Source organism: Parasteatoda tepidariorum, chromosome 3, assembly GCF_982258835.1.
Source record: "Parasteatoda tepidariorum strain Cologne lab strain chromosome 3, Ptep-v5.0, whole genome shotgun sequence".
Lineage (NCBI taxonomy): Eukaryota > Metazoa > Arthropoda > Arachnida > Araneae > Theridiidae > Parasteatoda > Parasteatoda tepidariorum.
Window position 1 is genome coordinate 92,521,529 of NC_141757.1, and position 14,527 is coordinate 92,536,055.

The following is a 14,527-nucleotide window of genomic DNA, read 5'->3' on the forward strand; positions in this document are numbered from 1 at the left end:
AAATATATTACCTATTTCTTTGATAATATCTCTTTGAATTGAAGGTGATTTATCATCTTTGGAGTGAATTGACTCCAGATATTCCAACTTCTCAGCGGCTGCAATGGCGGATGTGTTAGGAGTTTGATTGCAAATAGAACTAGTAGAATCTGTGAGGGTACTCTTGCTCGGACTTTTGTTTGGTATCATTTTGGCAACGCCGTCGTTACGACTGCGCTGATTGCGTTGGATTCGGTTTTCACGCTTCAGGTATCTTCTGTTACGTCTTCGATTTTCACTCTCTTCTAGCTCTGATAAATAATCTCTAAAGTAACAAAAATAATTAATGAATAAAACAAAAAAATAGATAAATTAATTAAATGACAAAAAAATTACAAAAATATTGCTTGCGTTATATATGTAACGCAAACCGCATACAGATCACATTATTATGCATACATACAGGCTGTTCTGTACCTACCATTCAATATACACAAGGTGTCACCCCCAGGATTATTGGGACAGACTTTAAAGGGAGGTAAGGGACATCACACGAATTTAGAAATGCATAGCAACCCATGGTTAGGTGACGTTGTTTACATGATGGATTGGACGCAATGGACTTGTTTTTCTGCCACCACGCTCTCCTGATTTAAACAGCATCTATTTTTTTCTTTGGGGTACTTTAAAAAGAGCCTTATACGCATTACGGATATCCAATTTAATTATCCCCATTACGGATATCCAATAAAATCTGGGTGTATTTGGGCGGCGAGTCTGCCAATCCATGGCTAGATGGAGCAATGCAAGCATGGCGAGCAATGATGGGAACTTTGAATATCTATTGCGACATTTTTTAAAAAGAAGTTAAAAGAATATGCACATTAGGGATCGTAAATTGACATCCAAACAACAAGCATGCGATGACCAATGTGTACGATTGCTGTATTTAGCCAACATCCACGCAATTACTTGCGTGTAAGAGCATCGTACTATGTCGACATACATGCGATGACCTTCATGTACAAATGCCGTGTTTAGCTGGAATCCACGCAATGCCCAGTGTGTACGAGCACCGTATTTAGTAGGCCCTCACACTATGATCTGTGTGTGCGAGAGCTGTATTTAGTTGGCGCTAACGTGATACTGTTTGATAACCGGTCCATTCTGTTTCAAACTACCACTAATACTCGACAGACCTAATTAGGTTGAATACCACTAAAATAATATTTTGAACTTGCTTAATGTAAGTCGATTACATTTTATTTATAATGGTTACGAGCACTGCAAATATATTGCTATGCAGGGTGGTCCCGAATTCGTGGTACAAACTTTAAGTGTAGGTACAGGACGTTGTAACAATCATTTATTGTATAGTAATGTATGGGACGCGGTGAGGCAAAAACACAAAAAATAAGAGAGGAAAGGAAAGACAAAGTGTTTATTGAAAATGTCTTTGACAAGTGTAATGTTTACAATAATTGTTCAAAATTGCGTCCACCAGTAGCAATAGATGCTACTGGTGGACGCTTGACAACGCCGGTGGAGCAACTGGCATACATGTTCAAAGATGATGCCAGGAATTTCACGCACACATGCAGCAGCTTCGGATATTTGAACAACGAGATCTTCATCTGAGTCAAGTGGAGTCGCATAAACAAGATTCTTCCAATAACTCCATAAAAAGAAATCGAGGCTCGATAAATCGGGAGATCAGATGCCAAGGGACTGGTCTACCATGCCCCAAGCGTGACATTCAGTTAAGTGCGCTCATCAGTGCTGAAGAGGGCTGGCGCCTCATCATGCTGAAACCACATGCGGTTACGAATGGCGATTGGAACATCCTGCAGTAGCTCTGGTAACACCTGTTCCAGAAAAATAAGATAACATTCGCCATTAAGTCGCATCGGTAGTGAGTATGGGCCAATCAAAAAGTCGTTGACAGTAAATACTAGCCCACATATTCACACAGAATAGTTGTTGATACGCATGAGGTAGCGTTGCACGTGGATTCTCGGTTGCCCAAACATAGGAGTTGTGCGCATTAAAGACACGCTAGCGCGTAAACGTCGCCTCATAGGTAAATATCACATGAGCTATGAAGTCCGGCTGCAGTGCACATTGCTGCACCATCCACTGGCAGAATCTCAGGCGGAGAAGATAGTCTGCCGGATTCAAAGCTTGTACTCGCTGAAAATGGAAGGGGCATAAGCGATTTTCGTTTAACACTCTACAAACGGTCTGATGACTCACACCAACGTGATGAGCAACTGCTCTTGTAATTGACTCGGGTCTATCAGCCACAACGTTCAAGATGCTTTCTTTAAGCCTTGGACAGCGAAAAGCTCTTGGTCAACCAGCTTCGTGTCTGGTGACGTGAACAAAGTTATTTCACGAAGATGACGATGTAACCGCTAAAACATTCTGTGATCCGGCATTCGTCGATCAGGAAACAGCGCGTGATACATTCGTAGCGCAGCTCTGCGGTTACCATTTGCACGGCCGTACATGTAATGCATGTCTGCTTTTTCGCATACGTAAAGACTCCCATCGTAGACATCAGCACAAGTGCGAATGGCACTTCTCCCTAGTGAGATACATCTTGTTGAACGGCAACTAGGCATCTACTGCCCGCTACCGGCAACGCAAAAAAACAATTTCTCTTTTCTTTTCTTTCCCCTGTTTGCAGCCCACCGCGTCACTTGTGTCCATGGATTCCAATGCATTAAATGATTGTTACAATATCCTGTTTCTACCCTTAAAGTTTGTACCATGAATTCGGGATCACCCTGTATAATACTTATACAAGAAAATCCGAACATCAGCTTACCAAAGTTTAATGTGCATAATTCGCGGCGCGGAGAACAGTTCAGTGGTGTCACTTCAGTGGAGCGAACTGCCGTAACGAAAAGGGTCAAAAAATCATTTTAAACTTCAAATGGGTACATATTTTTGATTTATTTTCCAACAAAAGTAACTGACTTTTATGTACGTAAATAAAAATACTAGTTGAAAAAAATGCGTCGTTAGCTACTTTGTTATAAAATAAAACAATAAATTTTGAAGAAAAAAAATATACATGGTATTAAATTTATTTCAAATGTTGCCGAAAGGTGGCGTAGGCTACAAACTGCAATAGGAAAAACAAACAGAACGTCTTTCCACAGGTAGGACAATTCAGTGCACTATTCTTTATTTGCTTTTCTAATGAAAATATAAAAAACGGCATATTTTTTTTCCCTCAAATTATGTTTCATATTTCACGTTTAAATTAAGACAATTAATTAATGGGCAACCCGTAAATGCTGGTGATTATGGTATATGAATGAAGATTACTGTATATAAACGATGATGATTACGAAACACCTCGCATAGTAAAATAATACCAAAAAATATTCAGTTTTCCAATCTACAATTGAAAGAGTGGAAAATTATCCAGATTTTACTGTATTTGTTTTAGCGTCCAATCTGATGATATTATGAAACTGCAAAATCAAACATAGAGTTTGATAATTGATAGAACTTATATATCATATTCGCTAATACCTCATAATGTGGCAAATGATGCATCTTTAGAAAACGTGTCGTAAAATTAAATACGTGAACCATGGTGGCTCAGAAAATTGAGCACTCCCTATGAGGTGACCCGGGTTCAAATCCCAGCGATGGTTGGTAGATACGAATTCCACACCCGGCTCGCACCGACTACATCAGTCTTGAAGTAAAATATCCTGAGTGGTAGACAGATGATGGGTTCGAGTCCTTTTCCTATATTTTCGTGGTTTTCACTTCCATAAAACCAAATGCGGGTTAGTTGCATCAAAAAGTCCTCCACGAAAGTAAAATTCTCGTAAAACTTGATCCAAGAGTACCTTTGTCATTTGAATTGGGTTCAAAATTAGGCTATGGGAGTGAGCATTGGTAGTCGTAATAAGCTCAAAAAAGGGTCAGCTGTTCAACGACGGTTATAATATAAATTAAAAATTAAGTATGAATCATTTTGAAAAAGGTCGTAATAACTTAAAACACAACAAAACAAAATTTAACAACCTACCAGTCTACAAAAGAATTATAAATTGTCTAAAATACCTACACAAAAATGTAATTATCACGTCATAATAAAAAAAGATGAAACAATCAAGAAAGAACGACTTTAATCGGTCTGTTTTTAAAAATAACACAGTTAATTTTAACGTACATTATTGTGTTAACGTATCTGCTTTTTATCACCGTTTCCAAGGGTATTTTTTCTCTTCATGAGAAATATTTTTAATAGGGATGTATTTCAATTCAAGTATGCACGCTAGAGTGTTGAGTAACGAATACCCCTATTTCAGGTCGTAGGGTAAATTCGGTCATTCATGGGTCAGGGCAAAGGTCCCCTAATTACAAGGCAATTGTGCCGAATATTCTCAGAAGGATAATTTAGCTTCTAAAATATGACCTTATAGCATTATAGTTAAGGTCAAACATGAAATAGAGCTAGAATAAAAATGTTATTTATCAAAATTAAATTAAAAATACAGTTGATTCTTAAAGCTATTTACCTTATTATATTATTTTAAAGCTATTATTATAAACATTTAAGAATATTGTATCCCTTTGTAATATATATATATATATATATATATATATATATATATATATATATATATATATATATATATATATATATATATATATATATATATATATATATATAGAGAGAGAGAGAGAGAGAGAGAGAGAGAGAGAGAGAGAGAGAGAGAGAGAGATTTATATGATAAGTTTAAATTATACCAGAAAAGTTTCTCATTTATACCTTTTTTTCAATTAAACCTCGTGTCATTGAAGTCCCAGTTTTTATTTTATTTTATAACCATCATTGAAATGCCGACTTATAGACTATTTAACCCCAGAGACTTGTAATTCTGATACCAACCCAGAAGGCAAGGGAACTTCAGGATCAAGCATTGGGACAACCTAGCCATCGTGCAGGACTCTTTGATGGAACTGACCTGCATTTGCGTTACATGGAGAGGAAAACCACGAAAACATCCACGGTTAGCTCGATGACAAGGAGATTCTAAGCCATGATGCATCCACCACTAAGGAAATTTTATGTCTGCACTGTGCTCAGTGAAAGCCAGGGCAGAATTCAAGCCTGTGTCACTTCATCGGGAGGCGAACGCTCTATCCCCTAAGCCCCTGTGGTTCGAGGTCCGAGTAAAATAATTCATTTAAACGATAGAAGAAAAATAAAAACACATGTTATTGGTCACTTAATTAATAGAGTGAATAGTTAAAAAATAGTTAGTACCAACTAATTAGCATAGTTAAAGTTATCCCTTGGAATCATTATGATAGGCACTTTGTTCCTGAAAATGTGCTACTGAAATTCCGATCATTGAAGCATAAGTTATTTAGGGTGATATTTTTTTCTATTTTGCGAATTGTACGTACTTTTAAGGTTTTAAAACTGCTTATTAATCATAAAAAACAACGAAATTATATCTAAAAGTCATGCTATATGATATTTCATAGAAAGCTTATAACAGAATGAATTTAAAAAACATTAAGTTTACTCACACAATAGGAAAGATTTTTTTTAAAATTGGGCTAAAGGTGTTACATTTGAAAACAATGCAAATTTCGTTTTATACGGAGTGATAACTCACACTACGCGTTTGAGTTGAATTTTCGAATAAAATAAAATGTTCAGTCTTACTTGGGTGCTTTCTCTTCAAAGGCTTCATTTATTGGCAGCTCTGCAAGTAAATAATTAAATTTATTACTAAATGGGATACAAAAAGCATACGTTATATATCAGTATCATACATTCCAAGACTAATTCTCTTATTCATATGAAAATAAAACTGCTTCGCTTGGTTTCTCGCAGGAAAAATTGTAATTCTTTGTAACATCTAAAGAATTGGGTACTAGCAACTAATCACATGATTTTGTCCAATCACGTGGTTGTGCATGGCGAGTTAAAGTTATAACTTTATGGCTTTGATATATCATGACGCTGAATCCATTATCGGATAAGATTTAATTAGATTCCTGCAAGCAACATCACACGTGTGTGTTGGTCCTGATTGGCTGACCCAGGTATGACGTCTCTTGCAAGCATGCAATTACGAAATATGAGTATCTATGAAAAAGAATATATTGCAAGTAATTTTTGAATAATTTTATTTTTTTCAATGCTTAATAAAAACAGATTTTATACAGAGGGATTTTTTTCAAATTGTTTTTAATAAAAATTGCCCTTTTCATAATTTTGTTTCCTTCAAAACATAACCTATCTTAAGCACTCAAGAGATATTTTGAACTACGCTGCACAAATTTTGAGTGTATCTAAAATTATGAAGAAAATCTGTTGAGCAAATCGTTATAATAAAAAAAATACGAAAACTTTTTTTGCATTATTGATGTTTGGAAAGTATCCAGAATAAATAACACTGACACTGAGTTGCTGATTTATTTTATTATGTGAGTGTTACTTAATGAAGGTCTTTAATATACATTTTTAAATTCTTTGTCAAAAATGAGGTTGAAAAAATACGTATGCTAGCATATAAAACATTATCAAACATGAATGTACTGAGGAAGGTAAAACTAAAAACGTCAAAGTCTGTTTAGTCTGCTGCAGGAAACAAAAAGGAATCAAAGGACTATAAATTGAGACATATCCTTGCTGCATCCATAATCAAAATGATTATGAAGGATAATTAATAATTTGATGTTTTTCAACTCGCTATCCTCACAAGTGTTTGGACATTTCTTTTAACACAATATTTCAAATCAATTTCAATTTTTAACATACTAAGTCATTTTTGACAAATATGTACATTAAAGGCGGTCACAACGAAACAACCTATGCATGAAATATGTCGAAACACTTAAATAACTTTTGATTTACTGATCCGATTTTCACATACTACGTCTCAATCGCAATGATTGTAAAACCTTAAATATACTAATAAAATAATGTAGACGATATTATAAGTTACGCATTCAGACACAAAAACGTACTTTCTCATTGTAGCAGGACCCAAACTTTCAGCTGCTTAACACTTGGAAACATATTTTCTAGATTGCGACTAACGTCCTTAATTTGAAGATCTGTAATCCGACAAAAAAAGGTATGTTTATTCAGAGAAAATGCTCTTTTCTGTCTAATTTCGTAATTTTAAATACTATCTGCACTAATTAATTAAAGTTCGACACTCGAAACATAAAGATTGAGTCCTAGAAGATGAAAATCCGATCATTAGATCAAAAGTTATATTCAGGGTGCTCGCTTTTTATCTGTGGATTGCACTTACTCTCAGTATCATCAAGAGTATCCTCTGGAAGGGATATGAGTTTGTTCAGAGCATTGTGAACTTCCACATCTCTCTTTATCTTGTTGTTGGAATTCGATCCATTGATGTAAGGATCTTTGGAGGAGAAGACATCATCCTCTTCCGTGTTTGTGGCAGGGATCCAATCTTGCATCATTTCGGAAGTGCTCAGGAACTTGGGTCTTGAGAAAGTGTTTAACCTCATGTCATCCTCACTGCAATACTCCTGCAATAAATAACAGAGTCATTTTTACGGAGTGAAAGAGTTATCTAAAAACTATTCGAAGTAAAATTATAAAACTAAAATAATTCTCTTTGTTAAAATTATGTTTAATTAAATGTTACAAATTAATTACTGAATAAATAAAATTATAGTTATATATATTTAAGGTCACCATCCCTATAATTTAAAGCCAAGGAGTAGGTTAAGTTCATGGCAATGTTTTTGCAAATTTTGAATCTAATATTCCAAAAACTAAATTTTAGAACTATTCCGTGACAAATCAAGCATGTATTGTAGTATTTAGTTAGTGCCACAAAATACTTTTTCTAAAAAGCGATACTTCATTTTATTAAATTTTTTTGCTTCTTTTTAATAAGATCAGTTTTGTTAAATATTACTATTGCTCAAATTTATTATTCTAACATTATTTAATAAGTTGATTATAACAACACATATATTCCTTATTTTAAAGCAACATTTTCCTTGAATAGCCATTAGATTGTTTTTGGTGTCATAAATAAAGGGAAAAATTCTAACATGACAACGAAGTAATATTGAATTTTCTACCAACAAGCAGTTCCTCGTTTTCAATAGACTGAGTTAACCTAGTACATAAATAATCGAAATTACCTGATTTATTACAGCTGGGGTTGGTATTGTAGCCTTGCCGCACGGAAAGGTAGCATTTCTTTTATGTTTTTGACGTGAAATGTAACGAGGTGACACTTTGCAGAGGACATCGAACCACCTGGAACAAAATAATTTTTTGTTATGACACTACAGTTCATTATGTGAGATAACTTTTTTTTTCATGAAATATTTAGCCTTAAATATAATAATTATAGTTAGCCTTAAACACTTCACTAATATTGCTTAACTATACAAAATCATTATTAGTTTTTAATGTACAGTGCGCAAAATAAAAAAAAGGACCTTTAGGATAACTTTTGATCTAATGATCGGATTCTACAACTCAATCTTAATGGTTCGAGGAGGTAACCTCAACTATGCTATTCAATTAGAGCGAACGGCATTTTAAGTTACGAAATCAGACACTAAAACGTATTTTCTATGAATAAGCATATCCTTTTTTTCCCGACGGATTCGGATTTCTGGACCCCAAAATAAAAAGTGTAGCTGCAATCTAGGAAATATAGTCCCGATAGTTTAGTCAGGGAGTGGTCCAAAATTTGGACCCTTTCATGTTAATTTTACTTTCTGCTTGTTTCACCACATTTTGAGAACTTCTAAAGTGAATTGAAAAAGTTTTGCTTAAAATTATGAAATAACTAAATAATTGATTATTCCGTACGAAATATAACTTCTAATAAATATTTATTAATTTTCAATTTTTTATTTAATAATAGTCGATTAATTTTGAATTGTAAGGTATACAATTTTTTATATCATTTTAAAGAATTCAATCTTAAAGGGCAAAATACAAATTTCAAGCGAAATCTGTCGAATAGTTCTGAGAAATCGAAATTTGAAAATGTCATATTTTTAAAATTGAACCTAGAACGCGATCGAGTCCTACTACGTGAAGATCCCATCTTTAGATCAAAAGTTATTTTGGGTGGTTCATTTGTTTGTTTGCTTATTTATTTGCGCACTGAACAATAGAAATTATAGTGTGGCATATAGGAGATGGACATATAGCCCGGTAATTTTTGGTGAGGTGAGAGGCATGTCTCCTGATAGCCAGGCTGAAGTTTTATTGTCTTTCTTATCTAAAACATTATATTTTACGTTTAATTTACTTAAAAACTTAAAGGTTGGAGACTAATTATTCTTAATTATGTTATTTAACTAGAAAATGTTTAGTGTAATCTCATGCGAATAAAAATAAAACTTGTCTTTTGAATCTTTCTTTCCTGCTCATTGATGCTCCATTAGATTATAATTTTCTTTTGAAATAAACTTCTCAATTAATTCCGCCGTTTTCTGTTATAAAACGTGATTAATCGTATGATTTTCTGAAAAATTTTGTTCAAGAAATAAAAACAGAGGAGGTAAAAAAATGGCAAATCTTCATTTGAAGAAATGCATATTCAGGTCAAAATTTTGTAAAGCTGAACTTACACAGGATAGTTGAAAAGGATTCAGTAAAGAAAAAATAGTAAACGGAAAAATAACTGGTTTAATTTAAACGGAAACATAATTTAACGCAGCACCTTATGATGATTTCAAAAATTTTTATTGACATTAAATGTGCAGATATATTTGTTAAAATTTTCTAACAAAATACAAATACGTTCCCATATTACATATGAATTGGGCAAAAAATAACTATGAATGTAAATTTCAATGCAGCTCCAATCTTTTTTATTTTCTTTTTGCAAAGCATGCTAAAAAAAAATTCATTTTTTTGGTGGAACAAATTTATACAAGGTACTTTATAAAGACCGCCTTTAATATGCATTTTCAGAATCCTTATTTAGAAGTAAAAAGGTATCACTACACATATTTGGATCATAAAATAATATTTGACCTAGAAAAATACAAAAAAGGCTAAAATCTGATAAAACACAATACAGGAGGGTGAGTGTAATAAAACGATCCAGGTTTGATTAGGGAAGGAAACAGAGAGGAGGTGATAGGCGATTACTAGAAACACCCCAAGTTTCAAACTCTAATTAAACCAGTTGTGATGTTTATTACATCCTTCTGTTATATTTTGTGCTTCCTCGATCAAATAATAATTTGCACTTACATTGTTTACTGTTCTGTTTTCATTTTTGATATGTATTCTAAAATATGACATTAAGGGTAGTCTTTTCAGAAAACCCTATATAAAAATATTAGTTTTTAATGAACAAGATTTTAGTATGATGAGAGTGGTAAACCTACATCTTAATAATACTAACCAACAATAACTATCTGTTAATGATATTTTCAGAGAAATAATGATATTTAAAGCGAAAAAATATTAAATAAAATTTAAATGTTTCGAAATTGTAACTACCATTTGCTCTCTTCTTTGGAGGTTCCTTTGACGAAATGAACTTTGTCAGGTGTTGTTATGGAGATGGCAAATTCATTTCCAGTGATGCCTTCCGCGTCTGATACGTCCAGGACTTTATTCATGTCAATTGTGCCTTGGGGAATGGTGTCCGGCTATCAAAAAAAGAAAATAGAAAAATATGCATTATTCAGAGTCCGCAAGGGCCTCATAGACACTTTACTATCATTTATAACGTATTTCATATCTTAAAAACTTTATGGCGAAACTCAAAATGCTTTCATGAGTTGCATACAATACATCTTGAACATGGCAATAAAAAAGATACATTTTTTTGAATGACGCGAGAATAAGCTTTTGTGAACTTAATGTGGAATTTTCTCAAAACTATATTTTTTATACATTTCAGACAGGAATTTTCATAGTTTTCAAGCGATTTGATTATAATTTTAACGATAAAATGATTCGTGAAAGTTTATTCGGTTGGCAACTGAGCTATTGCCGTTTTTGTTTTAAATTTTTTAATGTGTGAGAATTCTGTTTTCTGTGCCAATTCTCCTGTAGTTTTTCTAGCGGAGTTTAATACAATTCGTTTAATTACTCTTCAATGAACTCAACTGGATGACCATAAGGACAAATTTTCAATTTTTAAAACTGGCATGCCAATCACGAGCGGATTCTTTCACATATGGCGCGTTCCTTATACACAGCAAGAATGTTGCGAGTAGTTTTTGCGGGCTCGGGACTTATACCGATAACAAAAAGATAAAGGAATCAAGCATGCTCATGCTTTCAATTTACTTTTCATTTCAAGGATCTGAAAATTAACAAAATTAATTCGAAAAAAAACAAACAAACAAACATAAATTCCGGTAGGACGAAACAGCCCCTTTCAAATGATCTAAAATATAAAGCCAAAAACTTTTAATAACGGCGGGGACTTAGCTGCCAATCCAGAGTTAGTTATAGAATTATGAGTGTATGATTATTAGTATATTTAATACAATTATTAGTATAAGCTTTTTCTATAGATTTTACAAATCAATGATGAGATCGAAATTTAAAAGCACTTATGAAAAAGTCTGATTAGCAAATGTTTCAAATAATAACCAAAAGACTCCTATGTGCATGCAAAAATGATAAATGCGTATCGATTTTGTGGCATTTTAAATTAAATCGATTAAAAATTGAAACGTTATCAATTTCAGAAGTAAGTAAAACACAGTTTTAGAGAACTCTCCTAAGTCTACAAAATCTTTTTCAATGCGTACCAGCATGTACACGAAAAGCACACGAATGTATGAGTTTTGACTTATTTTTTAAATGTTCTTAATTAGGTAGAAATCATACAGCAAAATTATGTAGAAATGAATATTTAAAAAAATTATTACAGTGATATCATCCTTTAATCTAAAGACTTACAATAGAAAAAACACATTTACAAAAATATGCTAAAATAGTTATTTTTAATATTTCACTTTTTCTTTTTATTGATCATATTTTATAATCAATGAGATCTCTTTTTTCTTATTAATCATAGTTGTTTATTGATCATGGAACGATATGATCAACGAAAGGTTTATTCAGTGTCCACACAAGACCTGAAATTATAAATTAGTCACAAGAAATTTCTATAAATTTAGGTTAAACTTTAGTTTTACAAAATCATTTCTCGAATTTTCTCATCCAGTTATATGTTTTTACAATCCGAATTGTCTCAAGTAGCTAACACGTGAAAACTTCAGCATTCTAGCAAATTATTTTACCTTTTTCCCCCTCCGACATATATCTTCTAGTTTTCGGAGCCTGCTTTTTGAAACTAATGTAGAGCATCCTAAATCTACAGTGTTAAAGAATTTAACCGAAAGTAATTTTTTTAAAAACTTTAGGAATGAACTCTTAGAGCGATATCAAGGATAAACAATCTGCGGAAATAATTCTATCTTCGCACAAGATCTGAAAAAATTAATTTTATAAATTTAGCATTAACTTTACAAAATTTCTTCTTGAATTTTTCCATCCAGTTGTATGTTTTTAGAATATGAATTAACTGCAGTAGTTGACACCTGAAAGCCTCTACATTATACTAAATTTTTCTACATTTATAGTTTTTTTCACCATTTTTTGTGGCCTGTTATCCTTAACTAGTATGCATCCTTAATCGATGGTGAGCTAAATTTTAAGCTAGATTAATATTAAAAAATATTAAGAAAGAACAGAACGAATAAAGAAACAACAGAAAGAACATTTAAAATAATTAATGGTCTGAGAAATTAATGAAAATTTTACTTACAAATTGATCTAAAGCATATGTAAGCTCTCCATCGTCGTATAAAACAAACCATCTTCTCTGCCATCGCTGAAAGAAAAATTGCTTTTTTTTACGATTTATCTTCAGATTTTATTATATACTAACATTCTCATTTAATTTTAACATTTCATGCCGTTTAATTCTTTGTATTCTAGTTATCTAATTAATTGGTGACTGATTGTATTAATTAGTTTTTTTATTGCATTAACTTGATTCTTTATATATCGAAAAACAAATAAATAATTTTACGTTAATTTAGGAGCAGAAACGTTGATGCTGTTTCACCAAAGATCTTATTTTAAATTTACTGAATACCTCATAGGGATATAAAAAGATTATCTTGGTGAAAAATTAAACAATTTTCGTCACATTAACGGATTACTCTAAATAATCTGCAGAAAAACAGATTTCTGTGCTTTAGCGAAAACATATGTAAGATATACCGTAATGGCTTACCTTAATACATATTATCATTTAAGACAAAATTTAGTCAAAGAAATATACACAGAAGTAGTAAATTAATATTTAAGTAAGAACAAACAAAACTGCTCCTTAACTATTAATAAAAATAAGAGCAAATAAATAAATGAAATAAAATGGAACCAGTTTATCTGAGAATAAAGCTTAGAGATGGCAATAAAAGATAATTTAAATTTTTCTTTTCTCATCTGAGTCTTAGTCAATTAATTATTCAAAATTTTAAAAATGTTTTTCGTTCTTTTTTTTCAAACTGATAATTTTACGATCTATTTTTTTGGAAAGTTCTTTAACTTCATTTCTACAGTTTACAATGTTAACAAACGTCTTCAATAAATGGTTACATTTAGTTGCATGCTAGTACATAATTCAATTAAAAAATCTTCCTGTTATGAATTTAAATTAATTTAGAAATGAAAAATAAATGCAAGTTAAAAGGCTGATGCTTTTTACATCTGATATTAATGTATGAGAATATTTATACTTTTTATAAGAAATGTAATAAAATTAGTTTTCATACTTCACACTGTCTAAAAATTACTGAGCTTGAAAAATTTGTCTTGATGCTCATGATTTTATTTTAAAACAAAATGAAATTATAAAAGCACGTACTTTTTCGAGAAAAGAAAAGCAAATTATTAGAATACGTGGCAATTTGTTTCGTTTTCAATTTTAGAATTATTTTAAAAATTTTTGAATACGACAAGACAAAAATACGAATGCAGAGTTAAGCATGACTTCATATGAAAAAATTTTAAATACTGAATACACACACTTTTTTGAGATTTAAAAACCATATTTAGTAACTGTTTTCAAATTTTTCAAAAATCGTTTTCAAACTAAGAATCGGTTTAAATTTTAGTAAACCACTTTACTATTAAAGAAAACAATGTTATAGTTTCTAAAATAAAATATGACTGTGGAATTATCACACAGTTTAACTATGTTTCAACTATTTCAACTAAATCCTAAAATTTTAATGAAAGTTGTACTTAGAACATTAATTTTAAAACTTTAATAACATGAAATTATTCTTTACGAACCTAAATCATCTATGTTTTTCTTGAACCAGATTTTAATCAAATTTTTAAAGAAACATAAATGGCATTAATCTCATGCAAAATTGTATTCAATTTATATAAACTTGAAAAGTTTTGCTTTTTTTTTCTTCCATGACGTAAAATAAAACAAATAAAACGCTAGACGATAATGTATCATGTTAAAATAATTAAATATCAAGAACTATT

The 14,527-nt window shown here is 31.8% G+C and overlaps 1 protein-coding gene across 2 annotated transcripts in view; it reads right to left on the reverse strand.

Moving 5' to 3' along the window:
* The window catches only part of LOC107450073 (uncharacterized), a 119,410-nt gene that overhangs the window by 35,063 nt on the left and 69,820 nt on the right, over window positions 1–14,527 (reverse strand). For both annotated transcript variants that reach the window (XM_043039093.3, XM_043039092.3), the window contains exons 4-9: window positions 12,786–12,851; window positions 10,496–10,647; window positions 8,161–8,278; window positions 7,290–7,533; window positions 5,687–5,726; window positions 12–304 (exon numbers count right to left, since the gene is read on the reverse strand). In XM_043039093.3, the coding sequence (XP_042895027.2) occupies window positions 12–304; window positions 5,687–5,726; window positions 7,290–7,533; window positions 8,161–8,278; window positions 10,496–10,647; window positions 12,786–12,851 (913 nt within the window). The remainder of the gene's footprint in view (window positions 1–11; window positions 305–5,686; window positions 5,727–7,289; window positions 7,534–8,160; window positions 8,279–10,495; window positions 10,648–12,785; window positions 12,852–14,527) is intronic.